We start from the raw sequence: 25,128 nt of genomic DNA on the forward strand, positions 1-25,128 counted from the left end.
CTTAGCTATCAGAATATCAAGCTAAGATTAGTTAGGTTACATTCTTATACTGAAATTCACGAAGTGTAGTCATTCTTTATTTTTTACGCATGGCTGGAATTAAGTCGACCATCTGCCCCTCTCTACACTGTGCCCCTAAGTGCGGATAAGCACTCCAAATACATCTGTTGGCTGACCAAACTGAGAGGAAAGTAGCTGTTTTGTAAGACAATAAGTCCGGTTGGCTCACGTAAACACTTTCTTTCTTTCTTCAATTGTTTCCATTAATCACACCACTTGTGTTGAGATCGGAATCTGTAGAGAGTTTTTTCAAATTGTTAGTCTAATGTTAAACGATTGTTCTTTTAGTTTTTAACGCGCTCTGGCAAGGCAAATGAGCATTACGTTACAAAGGTAGTCTTCTGGGCTACTTAAAGCGCTTCAGCTTGCTTTATCCTTTAAATATTACAAGATAATCCTGTATCTGGGATATTTTATACTTATCGACGAACGGGACGCTGCAACTCCTGTGTAGCCAGGATCCGCCAATAAAAACCCCCAACCAGTGAAGGTCAAGTTTGTCCCAAGGGAAAGTTAAATCATTGGACCTGCGACGATGTTGATCAGAAGAACGTAAGACTTCGAAGTTACTTATTTATCGAGTACCTTCACATTTTGCATTTCTGATTTTTCAAGAGTTTTCTGTTTTCACATGTTCCACAACTTATAGGCGTCTTCTCAAAACACTTGCCATGTATTTTCTCAAAGCGTGGTAGATTTAACTTCAGATCCCATTTTATGTTTTTAACTTATTATTTGACGTTCTTTTTCTTTATTTTTGCAAATGGCAATTCTATTTGACTTTCATAATTACCAAATCTTGTTCAAAATTAGTTATTTAAGTAATTTAATTCACATTACGCCACAGCATTGTCTCTGTGTATTTCTTCCTCAGCCATCGGCATAACGTGCCCGGAACCGATCGTGTGACACACGCGTAACGCGACGTATACGCGAGCGCAGCCAATGCGCCAACGCAGCCCACGTAACAGTGAAATTGCGAAACTTGTTTGTTACATTACCGATTTGTTTGGTTTACTTCGATTACTTGAGTAAACTATGATTCATTCGGTTTACTCAATCGTGTAAGATATTTCCCTATAAGCACAGATTACTCGTAATAATAAGTTAAAAAATAAGAATAAACAACTGAAAGCTGTCTAATTTTGGTCAGTGACTCTTACTTGTCCAACTGCTGGCCTTCAAAACTTAGCAACCACGCTTTTAAAATCATAATACCTTTAAAACCACATAATAAACTGTAATAAAAAAGTTAATTAAAGGGTTTTTCGAAAACTAACTTAGGACAAATTGCATTTTAATTGCTTTGAAAGTAAATGAAATATGTAAATCCTTTAATATTTTTCAGGATAGATATCGGCACAAAACATAATTTTATGTACAACGCCAAATATCACATTAATCCCCGTAATAAAACTGTAGAGGTTTTTAGAAAGTACCTACTATTATTAATATTATCTAACAGCCACCCACACAGTTGTCAAAAAACTTTTATATCACTTTTCACCAACGTCGCAAAACCCTTTCATGCTGATGAAAATGATATTTGAAAAGACCAATATTGTAAAAGTTTGCTCGTGACATTTGTTTTACAATATTGAATACTAGCTTTTGCCCGCGGCTTCACCCGCGTGAAATTTAGTGTCACAGATCGGCATAAATTATAGCCTATATGTTAATCTGGGTTACAAACAATAGCACTGTAAAGTTTCAACAAAATCCGTTCAGTAATTTATGCGTGAAAGAGTAACAAACATCCAGACATCCAAACTTTCGCATTTTATAATATTAGTAGGATAAGTAAAGTCTGGTATTACGTCAAAACCAGAAACATAGCTATTTCTACATTACAACCATAACCTAATCATAGATGTATCAGCATTCAGTACTGAAATAGTATAAAATAAATCATAGAGATCAGACTGAGCAAAAAAAAATCACAGGATTTAAAAAAGTCATCGTCACCTACAATTACACGTTAAAGCGCAAAAAACTCGGAAATGCATCGCCATATTATACGTACATACTGCATTTTCCCTTTTCTATTTCAAAATACTTACAAAATTATGTAATTTCACTTGAACGGTGCGACCACCTCAATGAATATCTAAACGCTAATAAATATGCAAATCGCTATTGTCAAACGTAATGTTATTAAATTATGGAGAATAATTTCTTGTACGGTACAAATCATAAGCTTGATACTCTAAGGCTTGGGCTACATTGACCTACTCATTCCAGAGTGCCGAGTGTGAGTTTTCATCAAACGCGCTCACTAGTGAGCGCCTCCAAAATGACATTAAGGCTGGTTTTAGAGTCACGCTGACGCACGCTGACCGTCAGCGCTGACAGCTGAAATGTATAAATAATAATAATAATAAATAAATATCCTTGGACATTTTACACTGCGCTTCTAGTCCCAAACTAAGCAAAGCTTGTACTATGGGTACTAGACAACGGATATAAACATACTTAAATACTTTTTTTTTGTAAATACATACATATTATACATAAAACACCCAGTCCAATACAAACAAATATGTTTATGCACACAAATGTTTGTACGTGCGGGAATCGAACCCGCAACCTCCGGAATAGTAGTCCATTTCGAACCACTACACCAAACGGCTGACTGCGTTACTTACGTGACTATGAAGTCTATGAAGCGTCGGCGCCGAACGATCAGCGTCACTCAGGAACGTTCCCTTCAATTACATACATATTGATCTGTCAGCGCCGACGATCAGCGAGCGGTCAGCGCGATTCTAAAACCCGCCTTAATGTGCGACGGGTTGTACAGCGCCCCTAGCGGGAAACCTTCAAAAACTAAAATTTTCATACAGTGAGCGCGTTTGATGTAAACTCACACTCAGTCCACAGAAACTTCCCGCATCTCTTCTCTCACATCACTTAACATTAAGTGTAATTGCGGTCAAATACCTGTCTTGATCTGCATTAAAAACTAGTTACTCGTAGCAGGCCTCCGTCACTCGCCTATACCGGCCGAGATAATTACCTACAGCGCGCGACAACTTCAAGTTGCAAATCAGTCAGGACCGCCACGCGCCTGTGAGCACACGCGTATTTCTATACACGCTCGGTCGATCATCGTCACAATCAAGGTTTATTGTTCCAACAGCACTGTTATCCTTCTTTAATGTAAAATCGTAGTATTTAGGAATAATAATTAACTGTACTAATTTAAATAAAAAAAACTACACTTTTTAAATAATTTTGAAATACTTATGACAAAAAACTGTAGCAAAAAAATTATTTTAGCTAATATAAACATTAACTTACTTCACCGTGTCTATTTTCCGACACTACACCTTTTAAAACTATTTGTCCAATTTCGAATTATTGCAACACTGAAGTTTATTAATAGGTACTTTAGAGATGGTACGATTATACAAACACCACTAGATTAAAGATTACCAATCGTAAATACAATAAATGCTTCTTAAAATTAAGTTATTATTTATTTTACTTTGCTTATACAACCCTGACGCTTGAGCTGCGAGGTAGATCAATTCTGAACACAAAAAATTTGCGCTCTTGTGAGCGTAGTGGTAAGAAGCGATTTCGAATGCACCATGTGCGTTGGATATTTTGCATTATTATTATTACCGTTAAAATGTCGGCATCTGATCCTACACAAAGGAGTGCAATTTCTGTTGCTACTATTATGTATTCTGTGGTAAAGCACTCACTGCTATCAATACAAACTTAGCAGATAATTTAATATTTTTAGTAAATTATAACATTAGTAAATGGCAAATAACTGTTTGTTCAATTTCTAACAGTGAACATTATTGATTTTAAATTAACAATAAATTAACGTACCTACCTACTGATTTGATTCCACTTTTAGTTTTTACCGACTTAGTTACAAGCTGTCAAACTACTTTGCTAGCTAATAATTATGTCTGAATATAATAAGTATTTTCTCTTCCATCCAAACTTTTTTCTCAACAACATTATTTTCGAAGATTTTGATTACCTACCAAATTATTGTTACTCGTATTATTGTAACCCCCTTATTAATAAAAAGTTTCACCATAGTTGAAGACTGTTGAAAATGACATTTAAATAAATAAATACAAATAATTTATTGTTTCCCACAACCAAAATTTAAGTTACAATTAAAATTAAAACTAGTTCAGCTCAAGCTGCCTCGAGAGCAAGTCCCGGTCTGCGTTGTTTTTCAACCTTTACCATTTAAATGACTTTTTATTATTAAGGGGTAAGTGAACTCACTGAGATGAGCTAACTAAGCCCAGCTAAGTGATTAAGTGATACAGTGTAGCCGAGGCCTTACAGGTGGATACTGGTTGTAATTGCACGTCAATGACCTTTGTAGAGGATTGCTCTTTTCATTGCTAAGAGAGAAATAAAAACGTTTTTCTTGAGATTTTAGTTATGAGAAGCTTAAACTTTTTTTATTCAAACTGGAATGCTGAGATTTTAATTTAAGTATGAATTTTAGTAAGGAACGTAAAAGGACTGTGTAACAAATAAAGTGTAAAAATTTCGTTGTGTACTTGTGTCATTATCATCATCACCAGCACATTAGTCTCTCTCTACTGTAGGATTTTGACCCTCTTTAATTTACCAGGGAAAAATTGAGGATTTGAACTCCTTCAAACTTGACAATGGTGACTAACGCCCGTATTCACAAACATTACTATGAGGTCTCATAGTGCGCGTGGACGCACAGGGTGACACACGAACCAATCAAAGAGCTCTATTCATCGCTGTGCGTTCGATTTGCTGCTTCACTTAAGCAAGTATCGTTTGTGAATACGGGCGTGTGTTTCTTCCGCCACTTCTTCTCAGCACCAGCCCATATGTTGTCCCGAAGTGGTGGTAGGGCAAGCTATATTTGGGACGTGTATAAGTGCCCTAGAAAGGGCCTATGTACTGAATAAAATATTTGAATTTGAACTTCCCCGCGGTGGCTGACCAAACAGTTCGACGAGGGCTGATGTTCACATAATATTTCTCCCTTAGTCGCCTCTTAAGACATCCACGGGAAGAGTGGGAGAGGTATTCTACTCTGCTGGAACTCCTACCGCAAGTGTATTTATCTAGACACGCGGCAGCGTGTCAAGCCAAGTTTAAGCAAAGGAACTGGCTAGCCAGCCCGAGTGTAATATTACATTATGAATAACCAAACTGAAACAAGAAAACAACAACTATACAAAGTTTTATTCTTTTTCATTACTTTTAGCCCTGGTGATAGAAAAGTTCTGAAAGAGAACTAGTAGTTTAACATAAAATTTTCTTACTTTTATTAGTGTCCCACATAAAAATATCGACACTACAAGACTTACTGTTTGTGTAATCAGTAAAATCATGCCTTATCATTCTAACCGTGACATATCATACTATACTTCTCCACGTTAGTTGGAACATGCAAACACTGCATTATCAAATGTTAACATTAGTATGTCAACATTATACAAGGGCAATCGATAGAAGTGAAATATTCAACAAAATGCGACGATATAATAATGGACTGGAACTACAGAATGCTCAATGATGAGTTTATAATTAATATGATGTTGATTACATACAAACAAACCTATGAAAAAATATATTATGTTTTTGTTTAGAGGGCTTATTATGGTTGTTCAATAAAGACCTATGTTATAGGGTGCATTACCCACTATTAGGTATCTGTAGCCTCATTACATCAGTACCTCTAGTAGGAAAAACTTTCGAGTTCGTTTCGTTGCGTATTCAAAGTGTCATCGAAAAATTTTGTATGAAAAATTAAACAGCGCCCCCTATATTAGAGCCGCCCTAGGGGGCGCTGTTTAATTTTTCATACAAAATTTTTCGATGACACTTTGAATACGCAACGAAACGAACTCGAAAGTTTTTCGTACTAGAGGTACAGTTCTACCAGTTTATGCTCTTCGCCGACTACCACGAGTTTAGCAATTTTTGGTTTATTATCATAAATACCTAAATATTTTTATTTACTCGTGTCCTATTTTTTTTTTAAACAATTATGTATATTAATTAAAATTTTAAAATTCTTAAAAGAAAACTAACCTAAGTAAAAAAATCGTTCCAAGTTAATGACTTGCGGCTTAGATAAAAATAACTAGCACAAAAATATAAATGATCATTGATTTTCAATTAAAGCACACGGTACTAGATAGATCTACATACTGCCTTCTAAAGGCACTGACAATAAATCGTTTTGATATCGATTTGAATTAATACGCCATAACTCGGACATTCGGTCATTGGCCATCAAGTTATCGATCTGTCAACTTAATGGCCCTCAGTCATTTTCAATGGAACTACTCGGCAATGATGAATTAAATTGTTCTTCGTAGTCAATAATACTACAGCCTACTCCTACTTGAATTAATTGTTCCTCGTAGTCAATAAGCCTACTTGGCTAGCGACTGCCCGAGGCCTTGCCCAAGTCAGGCGTGATAAATTGTCGAGTACAAACTAAACGAAAAAAATGTTTGAATGGAAAAAAGTGATTAACACAATTGTGGCTAAAAAAAATAGGGTTTGTCTCTGTTTATTTAAAAGGATGTGATGTGCAATTGTGCAACACTAACAACAATGTTAACAGCTTTGTTGTGTTTCGGCAACTAGAGGTTATAACCAGTTCCTCTGTGGTTGAGGATTCCAGGTGAAGCTCGCTTCCACCTTCGGCGTGATCATTACTTACCGTCAGGTGAGAGACCAAGAGCCTCTAAATTCGTTACAATAATAGGTAAAAAAACATTTATATTTTTAAAGAGCGTTTGTTTTTTGGTTATAATTACTAACTTAAGTGAAGGTAGTACGTACGAGTACCTTAATGCAACATATTTTTTTTTATGTTTAAAAATCGACACAAATCATCGAGTGCCGAATGCGTGGGCAATTTTAAAATAACAGGCCTTCCCTCGTTATTAATTAACACGGATTGATTTATCTTCAAAAACATCGAACGTAAGTGGGTCGATGCGCTCAACCAAAATGTCAAAGATACAGTTACATGGTAGGTACTTGACATTTAATACCTAAGTATAAAATCACTTGGCAACAAGCATGATGAAGTTACACGCCTTAAAAGTAATGTTTTAAAGAATTTTAAATTCGATTTTGACATTTCAATTCAAACCAGACATTTAACGGCCAATAGGAAGCGTCGAAATTACATTCTGGCCAGTAAGAACCGTGGAAAGTGACAGTTCGAAAATCAAATAACTTAATTTTCTTTTGTTAAACTAGTTTAATTAAAAATACGAGCTATAACTTTTCTGTGCGGTATCTTTCACCGCATTCCTCATCCTATAACTTCCATTACCTTATTAAAAATTGTGAATATTCTGCAATGTTGCAAATTTTAAATCCGTGGTTTAGTGGTTAGACTGCGCTGCCAGCATCCAGGGTATTTTTGGGTATATAATCGCAATAAATTTGACATTAGATGACATCGGTTCTTACAATCCCTTAATCCAAACGAAAAGAAAAGGAGATTATGTATTAAATTTTTATACACCGTTTTAGCTGGTACGTGATTAATTAGTATGAAAGCACTAATGAGACCTTTTTCCCACAAAACCAGCCAGTGGGCTAATTCAAATGCATTTGTCGAGAGTAGAAATCGTCTGTCAAATAATTTTCTAGTAATCAATTTTGAACTGATTGTCAAGGTAATACAGTTGAAAATTGAATATCAAAGCCAGACTACGCCTAATGTCAGATCAGCCGATGGTAGATGCCAAATTTCCAATATCGCGTACGAAGACGGAGAACTTTGTCAATATAGTGGTACATAAGGGTCATAATTAGTGGATGCCGACGATTTTCGCGCTGTCATCTCAACGACCAGGCTCATTAATAATTTAACTAACACTTGGACCGACCACCGCACTGCAGAGGCGGGATTATACTCGTAAAAATATAATGTCTCCTACAAAAGCTTGTTTTATAAATCTAAGGAACTTCGTCAACTATTTACTGCTTGAGAATGGCTGAGGAGAATGGCTACAAAAAGTTTATGTAACAGAGTCATAATGTGAACAAAATGTGACGGCCTACGTGTAATCGCACAATATTGACAATCAATAAAAAAATGTGTCTTTTATTCTCGCAGATGACACGGAAAAACCTGCTTATTTCTTTTTAAAGCAGAGCAAGGCAAGTATTTGACCGCAATCTCACCAAATGCTTGTGAGATGCAATTTAGAATCCCAAACATTAAGTTTAGCTATGCTACATAAAAGGACTAGTTATTAATGCATTATGATAATAAATCGGCATTAACTAAACATGCGATTTAATATCGGAAATGGTTTTTATAATGTATCCGCATTTTTAATATTATACCCAATACCGTTAGCCAAGTTAAATATGTATTTTAAAAAATGCGTAGTTTTAGACTTTGCTGACAAATTAAGATTTGATGCCAATTTTTGAAGATTTGACTTAGCCAGTTGTTACAAGCAAATCAAGTTTTTAGAAGAGTAATTAAATATCGTTTACAATAGCTAAGAAATACTAGCGTGTCGCCTATTCCTTTTTCTTGGCTCAGACTTGGCTTGACATGCTGCCGTGTCTCATCATCGTCATTACCATATGATATTTCGGACAAGCAAGACGTTGTTCTCTCAGTCAGCCAGCGGCTTTTTGCAACCTTTATAAGGTCATCTGTTACCTACCTTATGACCGTGTCGCTTGCCCAGTTTTAATTCAATCTCTTGAATTCTCTTGTAATGTTTGGTATCAGTCAGACTCAAAGCCAAAGCATACGATGCGCAGCGACGGCGCGACAAAATCTTTTGCGGCATTGCTATTGTCAAGAAAAATCTTTAGAGACGACCAAGTAAAGTTTTTACAACTCTCTTCGACATGCTCATGTCCATACCATATCAGTTCACAGTGCGGTGTTACTATCGCGCTGTATCGCTAGTTATAACTTATAACGCCCGTACGCATAACGGTGAAATGCGCGCGCGCGTGTCGCGTGTCACAGTCAAAATGCAAGGATTTTTCTAAAAAGCAAAGCTTACTAACATTGATATCAAGCAGTTTAGAGTTAAGTGATTTAGGTAATTGTTACATATAAGATTGATTAAATAAAATTATTATGCGCACATCATAAGCCTTGATCGCTTTTAGGTCTCCCGGGGTCAACATTCATTTATGTTTTCCTACATTTAATTAATGTTCCCTAAGCCACAAATCTGTGTAAAATATAGTATCATAACATAAAACAAGTAAACGGTTGCGGTGCGGTTAATAAAATAAAATTCATGCGTGGTGGTAAATTTTTAATCGACTTTAACAAAATGAGGAGGTTCTCAATTTGGTTATTCTTTTTTTTTTGAGTACTGGTTGTAGTAGGTACGTCACGTAAATCTGTTACAAACTACAGTGCATTGTTTTATATGAATGCAGGTACTGAATGTATACTGATCTTTGTATTGTACTGTGGTCGCCCGCTGCGCTTGCGCCGAATTAATCGAATCAAACCAGTTCATGGAGCCTGCATGTCACCGTCGCACGTGATAATCATTTGGTGCACTATTGCGAATTTGGCCATTGTGTGAAAGTCGATTTCACCTGCAAAATTGTACGGGCTTACGAAGATTCACCTTTTAAACGCACTTGTGATAGTTAGCATATTTTTGTGTACTATCAAAAATCATCAGCTCTTTATTTTATAGGTAAACTAGCTTATACCCGCGGCTTCGCTTGCCTTAAACCCCGAACCCCAGTTAGAGGATGAATTTTGAAAAACCCTTTTTAGAGCAATCTAGTGGTGTGCGCTGTGCTAATAGATCAGTCATTTGACTAATTGACTTTTGGCTTTGGAAATGCCTCCGACCTTGCAGGAAACATACATCTTCCACTGTAAGTAGGTACCAGATTATACGCTGCGCTTATCAAATGTGAAACAGCAGTTTCTTAGTTGGACTTTGCATAATTCCACAAGCTATCTCAAGCTCAGCGCTTCCATTACAAAACGGCAACATAAACATTATCTAGCCCAGGGCTTCCCAAACTATGGGTCGCGACCCAGTGGTGGGTCGCGAGCGAACATTGAGTGGGCCCTGCCTGTAGAACGACACACCACGCTACCGATCCAACCGCTGGGCAGCGGGCGAAATTTCCTATAGGTGGGTCCCGAGTTTGGGAACTTGTATTAGATGAGTCGTAACCCAGACAACTTTGGGAACCACTAGATATACGCGAGCAGCTTAGTATTTCTTAATACACAATATAGCTTAGTATCTAGTACCTACGTTACGAGGTTTTAATTAGGAAGTACACACTTGAGTAACTTTCCCTAGATGGTTAGGGTTGGCTGATGGAGCTCACTTAGGAGGGAAAAGATCTACTCATCAGTTCAACAACAGGCGCTCTTTTGTTAAAAAAGTTACTTAACCCTTAAGTAACATCCTTATTTTTGGTTACACTTTGAACACCCTGGGGCAAAAAATTACCCCAAACGGAAATTGAAAAATTTTAAGTAAATATTTAAAATCAATTTAATTTTGTGATTTACAATGTATTAATGGACTCACTGAATTATACGATTGCTTTAAAAGAACGTCTATCTAGCGTAAAGAAACACCTAAAATCAATCATAACAAAAAACAAATAATTTGTCATTGGTGTTATGTAGGTACTTTATAATTAACTAGCTTTCCGCCCGCGGCTTCGCCCGCGTGGAATTTTGTCTGTCACAGAAAAACTTTATCGCGCGCGTCCCTGTTTCAAAAACCGGGATAAAAACTATCCTATGTTCTTTCCCGGGACTCAAACTATCTCTATGCCAAATTTCATCAAAATCGGTTGCGAGGTTTAAGCGGGAAAGCGTAACAGACAGACAGACAGACAGACAGACAGACAGAGTTACTTTCGCATTTATAATATTAGTTGGGATAATATTGCGATACGAGGGTATGCCTAAATGCTTTTGACAAGCCTGTATTTGTAAGTAGAAGCCAGTCACCAAATATACGCCATTGAGTTAACCTGAGTTTCATTCCGATATACAACAATTGGCAACCAATAGTCTCCACAATGGTCTTCTAGAAAAATCTTGGAAAGTTATTGTGGGAACCAAAAACTTACACTAATCGGACATTAAATAGATGTTTTATGCATATTTTAAACACAAAATGAAATAAAACGAAAATGTCTGGCTTTATAATAAAGCAAAATAAAAAAACTTATTTTTTTATAAAATTATGAAAAAAATATTTAAAAATATTTTTTATATTTTATTCCTAATTATTTTTTTCAAAACACATCAGACACCCTGAATCACTTTTGAGCCCTATTTCTGTGTCGAATTTATGAACGCTCTGTTCTGAGGGGATGTCTTCAAAGTTCGAAAAGTATCATGTAAATCAAGCTCTAATTATCTCTCTGCATTCTAGAGACAATGTGCTACTTAATCGTCATATAAATATTTACTCATTTTGTTTCAATGTTGTAAAAACCTATTAATAACATGTTAGGTGATGATAAATTAAAGTATGCGTAACTAACACCCTGGGGTAAATTTCTGCCCCACCTACCTGTACAAGCCAAACGGATGATTTTTTTCACATCCCGCATCTACGAGCTTAAAGCGCACACTTTGTATTGAGAATACACAAAACGACATTGCACTAGCTATGCTAGAAAAAAAGATATGTCAATTTTTATGCGCCTGGGGTAGAAAATTACCCCACGATGTTACTTAAGGGTTAATAAATCTAAGTGACAACTACTTATTCGAGCAACGTACTAAAAAGTCTTAAAATGGATTAAGCCTTTTAAAATGTTTAAGGGCCATTATCATGAAACGACATTAATTTACGATACTCAAGTATAAAATCCACACTCAAGAGTAGAACTCAACTCAAGTCTTTAATTAGCTCAAATATTAAAATGAAGCCTGTGATTAGCTCAAATATTAAAATTGAACCTCCTCAACTCGTAATAGTCAGAGTGGGGAGTGTAGGCCAAATTCTCCCTTTTGCCGCTGCTAGTTTAGAGAGGGTCGCCCTTTTGCAGTAGGGCCATATTTTCGAGCATAAGTTAGGTCAAAAATTTGGCCACCCCTGGACTAAATAACTTGATGATGGAGATTGAAATTCAACCAATCGCAGCTTGAATTTGAATCGCGTTTTGAGCTATAAATTGTAGGTAATTTCATCGGTTCTGTAAGACCTACTATGACGATATCACTTTAACGAGAACCAGTATACCTAAGTGTAGCATTTCTCTTCTGTTTGACAGCCCTGTGATCTTAAGTTCTAGCAGTAAACAAATTGAGTTCCGCAACTTTGGTCACTGATGTTGGCGCAAAAATATGTTCTAAATAAATAATCTAACTTGGTGGAATTCAATCAAAGTTATTTAAGACATAGGCTTTTGGCAAATGTTATCAGATCGGGCAGGCGTTTTATCGTACTACAAAAAGTATGCTAATCTTAAAAGTATTCGAAACCAGCTATAAATCCACATAATAATAATAGGTAGGCCTACCTACTGTACTAATACCTACATAATAATGTTAGTACGAAAGTTGCTGTGTGTCACAGTTCATTCTTACATCTTAAATGCGAAAGTGTCTTGCGTTTTCACGTCTAAACCGCTGAAGTAACTGATTAGAGACAGAAAAAATTTAAAATATTCCAGGATCTCCTGAAAGTATGAGGAAACCATAATATCTACCTAACCTACCTCATAATACTCATTTTAATATTCTGTTAATTTGGTAATACTATCAAGTTCTTTTTATTGCAGACTAAATTTAGGTAGATAATATTCTTACGATCAAAATAAAACTACAGTCGCACAAAGTTATTTCACACACGATCCGCATTGCTTCAAAAAATCCTAATCAGCTGAGAAGATAATAGAATATGCTAGCAAATTACAACAAAGAAAGCTCAAGGCTCTTGTATGTAAAGACGCTAGCATTTCTGTCTCTTCTGTGTAATAATTAGCTACGGACTACACTTTAGTCTTTATTGGATTACCGAGTACGTATCGCCCATACATAAGCAGTTTACACACAAAGGACGCAGTGTGATACTACATAATGTCATGTAACCTACTTACATTGTTTTTTTAAACCATGAAGACTTGTAAAAAAAATATTAGTTAGATAAATTAGGATCAGTTGCCTAATTCCAAAAAAAATCCCGTTGTAGCGTGATGGTATTAGCCTTCCAATCCAATTCCAAGTAGGTACCTATCCATCCAACACAAAAATAATATTTTTTCAAGTCGGACACCTAAGATTAGCGTGTAAAACAAACAAACCTTCAGCTGATAATATAGGTACTACGAGGAGAATATAATCAAGTAGATTCGTACCTACTTGACTGTCATTTCATAATCATAATACAAGTTCTCGTTTTAGTCTTATTAGTTTTTACAAGCTTTAGTTAGCTAGAAAGTAGGAATAAATATTTTATTGAATACTGAAAAACGAAGTGTGCAAAGCTAGTTCACATTATAATCTTTATTACCTAGGTCTGTTATGCAACTGCAGCTCCCTATAAGGTTACACTAGGCTAGGTAGGTAGGTACGTTGAATAACGCTAAAATGGACATTTTTTCTGTTCATCATGCCGTAAGATGGACTGACTAGTAGCCTATCTGGTTTGATAACAGAAGGACTAAAAGGGTTTTTCTATTCCTCTGCTGGGCTTTCAAGTTAGCGATATTGTTATCTGTTTGTGTGATTTAAAGCCTTCTGTCAGACTTATTTGCTTTTCATACATAGACATAGTGCATAAAGTGTCGCCTAAAATACGGAATCATCTTCCATGGGATATGAGGCAGATTAAAAGTTGTATGTCTCAACTCAATCTAAACGTCAACAATTACAAAATAATAATTTATTAACCTTCAAACCGAGTAATCCTTCAATTACATAAGTGGCCCGCCTAGGAACCAAACCTAGGACCTCCGGATCGACAGATCCCTTTAAATATTTTCTATCTAGGTAGCCCACTAGAAACTAGACCAGACCAGAACATAGATTAGGATCCTACTTAGCGAACATAACACGATTAAAATGAAATTACTAAAAAACGGACCAGATTAAACGTTAATTTTTTTTATTTAAATTCCCAGATTCCAGTCTTTAAATAGACTTCGGACGCAGGTTGGCCGTAGTAAGGACAATCTGGCCAGGTGGGGATTCTTGGATGGCTTGAGCATGGAGTGCAGGTGCGGTTTTGTTCCCCAGTCGATGAGGCACCTGATGTCATGCCCTGAGTGCCCAAGCAACTGCACTCAGGAGGATTTGATGAGTGCTACTGACAACGCCACTCTTGTGGCGGAGTTTTGGGCTGACACTGTGTAGGTTTGTTGTCGACACGAAAAGAAGAAGAAGAATTCCCAGATTCGAAATTAAGTTGCAGTAATAATTGCAGGTTTTTATCAACTTGGTTGTCGGAAAACAAAAATATTCCATGCTACGGAGCAGGTTATGCAACTAGTAGGAACAAGCCACACGACACGGCCACCAAAACATGATCCTTTTCTACAGTAAGGTAAGATCAGGCAAAAATAAGTTAACACTCAAAACAGTTAAAATGTGGGTAGTTAGTTATGCTTCAACTTTAATACCTACTTATTTACATGCATAATTTAGCAGCAGGTGCATAGGTCATTCATATGAACAAACAGACCTAAAAAATCTTTAAAATAATCAAGTGCCAATTTATGATAGAGATTCTTTTTTTGTAACCTACCTACTTGTTACCTACCTACATAGGTACATTCTACGTCTGTTAATATTCAAAGAGTTCGTGGATTATCCTACTTGATTGAAATATTAAAGTTTATTATTGAATAAAACGAATTCTATACCTATCTTACTTACTCCTGATACGACACACATGTATGGCGAAGTTACCGTTAAATGATATCAGCGATCCGCAAACAAGAAAAACGTAAAATAGGTAAAAAAACAAACCTGATCTGATGCTCGACTACCTCCAAATCGCGAGCGATTAACAGCAGTCCAATAGGTCCAATTATGAACCGATTCGATGCAAATTAATACAACAGAGCACTCATAAACCATCCAACATTTGCCAAACACAAAACTGAGCAAATCTACGAGCCAACTTTTCGTTGGTGTCCGACAGAAATTGCAACACAACTTTTTTACACAATGGAACTTCGAGAAATTTCACACTGAAAGTCGTAATTTGTTGTTTTTACACTATAGTAAACTTATATTTGTTGATATTCACACTTCAGGAACGGGTTACTTATGTTTTTGTTCGCGATCGTTTCGGCACAGCGGTCGCAACGGTACGTGCGGCCCGCGAGACGCCTATAACTGGACTGGTGTAAAAATGGCGCTGGTTCGAGCTCGCGCTGGCATTGCGACTTGCCGTAGCGAGCAAACCTCCCGCGACCGGTCAAAGATCATGCGTTAAAAATTACAGGTAACACAGGGTAATTAAAGCTTTTAAAGAAGAAATGAAATTAATAAAGAACTTAATAGATAAGTTGCATTGTTGACCGACCTACCCACTTGTTGAAGACACGCTCAAGGGTCTTCTATGTGGATTCTTCGTGTTGTGGGTAGGTAGTTTCGTTCTTTTTAGATAAATGATGTCCTCAACTGGTTAAAGTTTTGCAGACTTGTGTGTGTGAAATGGCTTTATTATAATATTAAAATCCTATGAACTTATCTAACTAAGCTAGGCAGGGACGGATCGTGAATTTGTGGGGCCCTGGGCTGAAACTTCTTATGACGTTGTCACGTAAAAATATCGTCCGTAAACCAACTTCACACTTTTTTTTTATTTTATTTATGGCCTACTTTTTAGCGGGATCTGGGGGCCCCTTGTAACCCCGGGGCCCTGGGCTGCAGCCCAATCAGCCCATAGGTAGATCCGGCCCTGAAGCTAGGCTTGGCTCGCCGCTCGGTAAGCTAAAGTAGGTAAGGTAAACTACCTACCTACCTGGCTATGTAGGTATTTTCCCACCGAAATCAGCGCTCTGCGGATCACTTGTTGAAGCAGGGGTTCAGAATGGTCAGATCTTGATTACTTGCCGTACTTTTTATTAGAAAAGGCATTTTTCTTAAATGTAACCTGCGTAACGGTCACACACGGTCTATAAAATCCATACGCGACTTACGTGCTAATGATAATATAGGTAGTAACTAGCTGTGCCCGCGACTTCGTACGCGTGAAAACCCGTTTCAACATTTTTCATTTTCGCTCTGCACCTATTACTCGTAGCGTGATGGTATATAGCCTATAGCCTTCTTCAATAAATGGGCTATCTAACACTGAAATTTTTTTTCAAATCGGACCGGTAGTTCCTGGGATTAGCGCGTTCAAGTAAACAAACAAACTCTTCAGCTTTATAATATTAGTATAGATTTATTAAAAGCTTTGCCTAAAGCTTTCTTTACCTTGCCTATCTATTAGATAACTAATCTATGATCGTGGTACTGTGCAGCGTAGCGCTGCTTTGCGAGAAAACCGGTTTCAAAAATAATAGTAAAAATTGATAAAGCTGCAAAACTTTAGTACCCGCATAAACGTAAAAGCCGACGTTAAAACGACCCGCTTTGGCTGAACGTCAAATACTTTACAATACTACCCACTTCGACGGTTTAATCCATTTTATGTAGATACCGCCCGATTTCATTAAATTACGCCTCGCTCGCTGCAAACGTTACGCAAAATTAATTTTCACAGATCGTTTTCGAACTTTGGAAGTAGAGTTTTCAGTTTGTTAGGCTTTTCTTTAGGGAATTTGAGTTCAGCAGTATTTATCAGCTCATGAGGGTCTTTACCTTACCCATATGCCTTCTACTTACTCCCTAGCTAGGTCTTGTGAAAAGACTAAATACTGCTGCTTTATTTCCAATTAGATATTAACTATTTAAGTTGTTTTAATTGAACTAATAAGAACAAGTAGGTATTTCCAATAATAAGAATTTAAAGAGATAGGTATAATCCGCAATAAAATACAGAAACAATTTTAAATACATACTGTATTTATTAATACTTAAATATTCTTCATACATACAAATGACTATTTAGTAAAGGGCATAGTTACAAAACAAGCAGGAATCTGGTTAGGGTTTATATTCTGATCTAAGTTTTGCTTAAGCAAAACCATCCTTTGTATAATAATTAGAATTATGGAGAAAAGCCACTCCAGTTACTCTGAGCAACAATATACAGTTTTAATGCTACTGCAACGGTGTGCAATAGAAATTAATACAGTATGCAGTAATATACCTTGTCATTGGTAGATGGTCAATGGGCATATTTTATTTTTCACTTGTCATTTTATACCCACTTTTAACCCTTAATTACTCGCATAAAGAATCTTACATAACTGCTCGCATGGGGTCACAGATGACCCCAAATTGTGTGAGTAGTTTTTAATACATACTGAAATTTATAAGTAAATGAAACTATATTATAATAAAAATGCTTTATTTATTCTTTAATATCTATGGGTAATAACATGAATTTCTTACTAATTATACAAAAACAAGCTAAATTAAAATAATTGTCAATAATTAACAAATTGTACTTAGGTATACTGAGATCAAAGGTAATACTAGTATTTTTTTAGGAACTCTCCGAATCATTCTTGTTACACTGTTGACAGTATATTTCAGAGTGATCATTGCACACAAATCTTGTACATTTCTTGCATTTTCGATTCTCTTGATTGTGCGGAGGATTGCTCGATCTCATTACCGCTATCATGATCACTTTTTGTTATTTCATCTAACTCTGGCTCAGAACTCTACCCTCCAACTTCTTCTTCATCAGAAACATCTTCCAACCATTGCACAATTTGCTATTTTTTCCTATCTCTACTAACTCTGAAAAAAAAAAACGACAAAGTAGTAGTAAAACTGAATTTATCAATATTTTTATTGTTTAGAGCTGTAAAAACACATTTATAACAAACATTTATTCACTGAATATACAATAACACAAATATTATTCGTAATACACAAAATAAATACAAAAAACAAAAAACTTACCTCTTCCAAAAAAGTTACGTAATTACTCGCATGGGGTCACCACTCAAGAGCGCAGCGACGCATCCTTCCACTCCCGTGAATTAGTCGCTATCAAAATACAAACTAAGACGTGTTTTATGAAGCTACTGGGGGCGCGGAGGAAATCGGGCCGCGCCAAGTGCTTCATTTTTGAATCCGAAAATGCTTTGACCCCATGCGACTAATTAAGGGTTAATAGTGGTCAGGATGGGAGCAACATCAACTTCTATGAAGACTTTTTCATTTTCATCCGATGGATTCATTGGTGGTTTTTCTTTCTTAACAATAAAATTATTCATGTTAGAAAATAGGAAATTATGCTTGGCTCTTACATGCTTATTTCGTGAGTCCCTTCTAGCATATTTGAGCTGGCAATATGGACATTCATATTTTTTAAATAAATGCCGCTTCTGATGCTGGAGCAATTCGTCTGCGTTTGCAACAAACATACCACATACAAGACATGGTATTCTGTCAGCTGTATGACGAGCTTTATGCTTTTTAAGAGTCTCAGATCTGTATGTAGTGTAACCACAGATTTCACACTTATAAATATGTTGCCCTTTTTGATGTATCGTTCGTCTGTGATTGCATAAATCTGATAGTGTATAAAAAGGACTCGCACAAGTCTCACATGTGAACATCTTGACACCAGTATGACGTTGCAAGTGATTGACCAAAATCTTTTTATTGGATAGAACCTTTTTACAAATGTCACACTGCACTTGCTTATCTGTGTGCGTTTTTAAGTGTAGGTATATACGATTGCGACCACGAAGAAACTTTCCACAATACTGACAGGTGATTTCTTTTAAGTATAATTTGTGTGTAGTTTCTTTATGGCTTTGTAGTGATCCTTGTTGGGTAAATCTCTTTTGGCACAGGTCACATTGGAATGGTCTATCTCCATTGTGCGTCACTAAATGAGTCTGGATATCTTTTATTCGACGGGATTTGTATGCACAATCTTTACAATGAAATACTCTTTGTTTCCCAATACCCTCAACCGTCACTTTTTTTGCAATAAGACAAGATCTATTATTGCTTTTAACATGTCTTACATAAGCTTTGGTAGACTTGAAGGCACGCTTGCATGTTTCACACACTAATTTGTCCAAGAGATGAACACGTTTCCAGTGAACTTTTAACTTACATTTACTTTTGAAGAATTCACCGCAGTCGTGACATTCAAATTGAGTTTCTTTATTTGGTTTCACATTTAATGTTTCTACTTGAGTTTCTTGTTTACCTATTTGATCAAGATCCAAACCGAAGTCAACGTCAGTGTCCAGATATTCAACCTCAAAGTCTTTATCATCAACATAGTCATCAGGTTCCTCTTTTTTAATCTGTTCCAATTTCATATCAATTGAGAATTCTGTTAGCTGCGTAATTTGGTTTCCTGGAAGAGTACCCAGCAAAATGATATTTGAATTCTCACATTTGGCTTTGAAAGTGACCGCTGTGTCCAACTCCAAAAGGCAATCTGGGCATATCTCGCTGGGCAAACCGTCGTTCTGTTTTATCACAACATTTGCGATGGAGCTTATATTGTCACAAATGAGAGCATCCTTGTGTCTTTCGAAGAGCGATATACATTTTTTGCGGATCTTGATGTCGGAGCGTAAACACACGCGACAGATAATTGTTTTGTCACCTTTGGACATGGTTCGACGTCTCGTAAATGTTCTCAAAATGATTAACTAATCTATTAGTAAGTATAGATTACCAGTACGCACTCCTTTTCGTGTTTTTAAATTAATTAATCGTTGTTATTTTGTTGTCCGATTCCAGTGTTGACTTTGCGGAGTTCGATTTTTTTTTTCTTGACAGTTTGATGACATTGACAGTGACACTTGACGTTATTTGTTTTTAGGGTTCCGTAGCCAAAATGGCAAAAACGGAACCCTTATAGTTTCGTCATGTCCGTCTGTCCGTCTGTCCGTCTGTCCGTCTGTCCGTCTGTCCGTCTGTCCGTCTGTCACAGCCGATTTACTCGGAAACTATAAGTACTACAGTGATGAAATTTGATGGGAATATGTGTTGTATGAACCGCTACAAAATTATGACACTAAATAGTAAAAAAAAGAATTGGGGGTGGGGCCCCCCATACATGTAACTGAGGGATGAAAATTTTTTTTCGATGTACATACCCGTGTGGGGTATCAATGGAAAGGTCTTTTAAAATGATATAAAGTTTTCTAAAAAACATTTTTCTTAAAGTGAACGGTTTTTGAGATATCAGCTCTCAAAGTCGTAAAAAGTATGTCCCCCCCCCTCTATTTTTATAACTACGGGGTATAAAATTCTAAAAAAAAATAGAGGTGATGCATGCTAATTAACTCTTTCAACGATTTTTGGTTTGATCAAAGTATCTCTTATAGTTTTTGAGATAGGTTGATTAAATTGACATAATAAGTTTATTATATTTGCTGCTACGGAACCCTTTGTGCGCGAGCCCGACTCGCACTTGGCCGGTTTTTATTAATGTTTTAATAATAAAGCAATGGACGAACTTAATAGAAATCATTTGGATCATGTTTGGATTATTTCATTTTTATACTTCATTTTGATTCATCTCGATTATATCTGTGCGATTAACGGAAAAAAAGTACTATTTTTTATTCAGAAAATATGGATTATGGCTGTATAGCTTATTGCCTCTGCCTTTTCCTAATTTTTTATAGGAAAAAATAAATCATATCAATTAATCAACGTCAAAAAACGTGCGTCAAACAAACGTCAGTTTTTTAGTGAACAAGTTGTTCTCATAGAAGCTTTGTGAATTGTTTTTAGCTTTAAAAATATGATTAAAATATTAATTACTATTTAAAAAGTCTTACTACTAAGCAATGGGAAGAAAAGCATACACAACATGTCGTATTTGTTTGCGTTTCGGAAGCAAAATAGGAAGAAATTGTAAGTCACTTTTTGAGATCCACAACAACTCACTTATTTCAGACGCTATAACATTGATTGCGAATGTAAAAATAAAGGAAGATGATGGATTACCCAGTAAAATATGTAAAGATTGTCTTAAGGAGCTTGAATCTGCAATCAGTTTTAAACTTAAATGTGAGAGATCCAACGAAATACTTCATTCTACAGACAAAAAAGAAGTGAAATCTGATAATTCTACAATAGTGGTTGAATATCCAGATCCCGCTAACGTTGTGAAAAAGGAAGACGAGTCTTCGGACAACGTACAGTATGAGGAAGTTGAGTATTATGATGATGCTGTATTTGAAGACTTTGAAACTAAACCAGACATAGACAGGGAAGGCACTGATATTCCAGAAGTTAAGCCTGAGACGAAGGTTGAAAAATCAGAAGCTGATCTGACTACAAATGAGACAAATGAACCACCACCTAAAAAAAGCAAGGCCATAGACCTGAAGTTAGAATGCCACGACTGTGGCGGATCATTCAAGAGCAAATGTAAACTTCGTGTGCACTGGAAAAAAGTGCATCTAGCAGAAAAATTGATTTGTAATTTCTGTAAACGAACATTCAAAGCTTTCATTCCATATAACAAACATTTGAAAAAAAGGCCATTGAACTGTCTGCTGGCTAGTAAAACCAGAATTGAAGGTGTAGGAAAATCTAGAGTGTTCTTTTGTAAATTCTGCCACTACGAGACTAAGAGGGTTCATGAATTTGATAACCATTTGAATATTCACACAGGAGCCCGTCCATACTATTGCAGTCTGTGTTCCAAAGGCTTTTCACAACGCAGTTCACTCGATAGTCACAATGAAGAGATTCATAAAATTATAAAGAAACAAATAACTTGTCAATATTGCGGTGAGGTAGTAATTGGTCGCCGCAAGGTAACAAAACATTTACAGATGCACACTCGAAGTCCACTCCAATGTGATATTTGTAAGAAAATGTACAAATCCAAGGGAACTCTGATAGAACATTTAAAACACCATTCCGATGTAAAACCTTTCACATGTGAAAAATGTGCTGCCAGTTTCTACTCCCAGGTATCTTTGTATGCGCACATTAAAAGAGTTCATAGGAATATTAAACCGGAATTTAAATGTCCTACTTGTGGTTACAAGTGTTCTAGAAATGTTACGTTAAAAAAACACATTGTTAAACACGCAACCTTTATTCATGGTTGTAACATCTGCGGTAGGTTTTACGATAACTCTGATGATCTTGCATCACACCAAAAACTTCATACAAAGGAGAAGTCCATTTGTTTTCAGTGTAATAGGATATTCTGTAATGAAAAGTCGTTGAAACGACACAAAAGAGAAACTCATAAGCATAAGAAAAATACTTTGGCAGAGAAAGTTGTGGTGGTAAAAAAAGACCCAAAACGACTTGTAGAATTCAAAGATGAAGTGGTAGAGGTGGAAATATTGCCCTATTTCCAACCTTAGTACATAATGTACATTAAGAGTAGAATAATGTTAAGGTAATCATAGAGTTTCTTCTGTTGATCATGCAAGCAAGCAATTTTCACATTATTATTTGTCTAATTTAAAGTAAATTCTTTCGAATTCGTTGATTAAATAAATTAATGTAAGATTAGCAAATAAAGTTTTAAGAAAGTTTAAAAATGGTTTGTATTTGAATGTACAGTCAGGGTCAAATAGTTTGTGACACCCAAAATAACTAAAAAGTTCGCAACACGTCATAATGTTCACTTTAGGTGTCACGAACTATTTGACGCTAAACTGTACTTACCTAATTTATATTTACTCAAGTTTGTTAATTTAATTTTGTTTGTACATTATAATGAAGCGTATTAATGTAACTTAATTAGAGGGAAGAAGGGCTGAGGGCGCGGGTTTCATTACGCCATTTCGTTGGGACTGGGACACATTTCTGACCAAAGGAAAATAAGTTTAAAACAGTATTCTCCAATATTTTTTTTCTTATCATTACATTGCAATTAAACGCTTTTTAAAATAAATACTTAGTTATTTATTTTTTGTAATCATTATTATTCCCTATAATACATATCACGTTCGTGTTAATAGGTATTTCATGGAATTCATATATTTCACAAACTTACAATGTTTTATTTATTATCTAATAACTTAAAATTAAAAAATACCTACAACAGATCCTATTTAAGACTAGTCAAATCATTTATACCCAAGATCTCGTTCAACGACACAAAAGAAATACTTCGATAGTTTGTTATTCAATAGATAGAGTAACATGGAGTACAGTTCTTGTGAAAAATGCTACTGACTTTAGGTTGCATAGGTAGTACTGTGAGGTCACTAAAAAATAGCTGTCAAAACAATACAATAGGTCAGTTGTCTGCATAAATTAGGTATTAGAAGAATTAGAAATAGGTATAGATATCCAACAGAACAAATCAAAAGAAAACATTCGATTGTAAGATAGGTACACGTTTTCAATAAAATTGCACAGCTACCTGCATATAAGTAATATGTGCAACAACACCGATTTTATAACAGTTTTTCAAAGTCAAGTCTAGGTACTTCCCAAAACTTAGGGACCAAAGAATTTCTCCGAAAATTTTATAATACAGTAGAACGCCGATTAACCGAATTGCCAATTATCCGAATCGGTCCTAAGCGTAATATAAAAAATAAAACCAAGTAATTTTTGATTTGTTTTTTTGGAACTGAGATATATTTCAACTGAGCGTTATTGTAGCAGTTCTACAATAACGCTCAGTAGAAATATCTCTGTTTTTTAAACTCATTAAAGTTTATTCTATGTATGTGTGACAGTTCGTTTTTCTCTATTACCAGTCTATGTCCGATTATCCGAATTTTCGATTATCCGAATCGACCCCGGTCCCAATTAATTCGGATAATCGGCGTTCTACTGTACCTACTTAGTTCACTATAAACCAGTAAGATGAAACTAGATATAGGTACTACAAAGGTATGTTTTCATAATACTTGATACAACTGTGTCTTCTACATTTCAGTTAAAATACACATACTTCATTATGGCGTCTTATTGTACTTATGAACATTGTATGGTCGATTAGTACAGATCTACCTTATTATACACGTAGACATTTTATAAAACAGTATAATTTTTCATACTAGACAGACATTTTAGATAGTTACTTTACAACAATATTGATTCCACATTAAATTAATGTTAGGAATATAAATTCCATTTGACTATACTGTTAACTCTGATTAAATAACAAATTATTGTTGTCTTAAAAAGAAGATTTTACAAGAATGTGGCAGCCAGCAGCCTTGTTAATTCGTCCAAGCCAGCAGCACTGCAGAAAGGTAAGAGGTAGATAAACATTTTGTAGTAAAATCGCATTTATAAACTAGGTAGGTACCTACTAAGGTGCCACAATGTTGCGTAGTCTCAAATCTGTACTGTAAACCCCTTTCAAGTCGTAATACAAAATAAAAATCAACCGATTTTTTGTCCTAAAAGTCAATATCATCGAAGTAAGTTTTTGTCCATGCATTTAATTAAAATTAAAGTCAATTTAAATAATTTAGCAATGACACAGTTTCATAATTTATTTGCGATGAAATTAATATTTTATTAGAGTTATTTGTTATAATCTTTATTTAAAACTCAAGAATTTAAAAGAGGTGAACTTAAGGCCTTATTATTGGGCCTGGATACTACAAGAGACCGCGGGAGAATGAGTATTTGGAAGTAAATTAGTACCTATTATTTTTGTCAAACACCTAAAAATCCTAAAATCGTAGTCATTTTACGCAGTTAAATCCGTGATAAAATATAGTTTTCTAAAAATATCTTTCCTCTGGCTGAAAAATACGATATTATGGCTTTTTAACATATTACAGACAAACAGTTACGTTTCAGATTAACTTTCATACATGGCAATCTCACATTAAAATAATGATATAAACAGTTAAATGTAATGTAAACTTACAATCGCAACCATAGCATTGACAACAGAACCACCCATTTATTTGAATATAAAGAAACTAAAATACCCCAGTCCTTTAAAATTACAGCTTTGAACTTCTTTGACATAAAAATTACATTACTTTTATTTACCCGAGACTAGTATTCAGGCGAAATTA

At 35.6% G+C, this 25,128-nt stretch overlaps 2 protein-coding genes and 1 long non-coding RNA gene across 4 annotated transcripts; 1 reads left to right on the forward strand and 2 right to left on the reverse strand.

Annotated features, from left to right (window-relative positions):
• Positions 1-17,104: 17,104 nt before the first annotated feature.
• Positions 17,105-19,916, reverse strand: LOC114360544 (telomere zinc finger-associated protein). 2 transcript variants are annotated; one of them, XM_028315273.1, is made up of 2 exons: positions 18,290-19,916; positions 17,105-17,378 (listed from the first exon to the last, which is right to left on the reverse strand). In XM_028315273.1, the coding sequence occupies exons 1-2, from the start codon at positions 19,762-19,764 to the stop codon at positions 17,348-17,350; spliced, it is 1,506 nt and encodes a 501-aa protein (XP_028171074.1). In that variant the 5' UTR covers positions 19,765-19,916; the 3' UTR covers positions 17,105-17,347. The 2 variants fall into 2 exon arrangements, with proteins under 2 accessions (XP_028171074.1, XP_028171073.1); XM_028315272.1 differs by having other exon boundaries at positions 17,125-17,382; positions 18,294-19,916.
• On the reverse strand, positions 17,747-18,282 carry LOC114360545 (uncharacterized). The gene is made up of 2 exons (XR_003656522.1): positions 18,080-18,282; positions 17,747-17,914 (listed from the first exon to the last, which is right to left on the reverse strand). It is a non-coding gene; the product is annotated as an uncharacterized LOC114360545 (long non-coding RNA).
• A 923-nt stretch (positions 19,917-20,839) lies between the features above and the next one.
• Positions 20,840-22,508, forward strand: LOC114360543 (gastrula zinc finger protein XlCGF26.1-like). Its single transcript, XM_028315271.1, has one exon. It carries the CDS (start codon positions 20,950-20,952, stop codon positions 22,489-22,491), a length of 1,542 nt encoding a protein of 513 aa, XP_028171072.1. The 5' UTR covers positions 20,840-20,949; the 3' UTR covers positions 22,492-22,508.
• Positions 22,509-25,128: the final 2,620 nt, after the last annotated feature.

This window comes from Ostrinia furnacalis, unplaced genomic scaffold (genome assembly GCF_004193835.3).
Source record: "Ostrinia furnacalis isolate ACB-3 unplaced genomic scaffold, ASM419383v2 OfSCF5080, whole genome shotgun sequence".
Classification (NCBI taxonomy): Eukaryota; Metazoa; Arthropoda; class Insecta; order Lepidoptera; family Crambidae; genus Ostrinia; species Ostrinia furnacalis.

Excerpts from the sequence above, each read along its gene's own strand:
- LOC114360544 (XM_028315273.1), bottom strand. The coding sequence starts at position 19,764 with ATGTCCAAAGGTGACAAAACAATTATCTGTCGCGTGTGTTTACGCTCC. Across the intron at positions 17,379-18,289 it reads CCCATCCTGACCACTATTAA|AAGTGGGTATAAAATGACAA; the intron begins CCCTTAATTAGT and ends ATTAAGGGTTAA.
- LOC114360543 (XM_028315271.1), top strand. The coding sequence starts at position 20,950 with ATGGGAAGAAAAGCATACACAACATGTCGTATTTGTTTGCGTTTCGGA.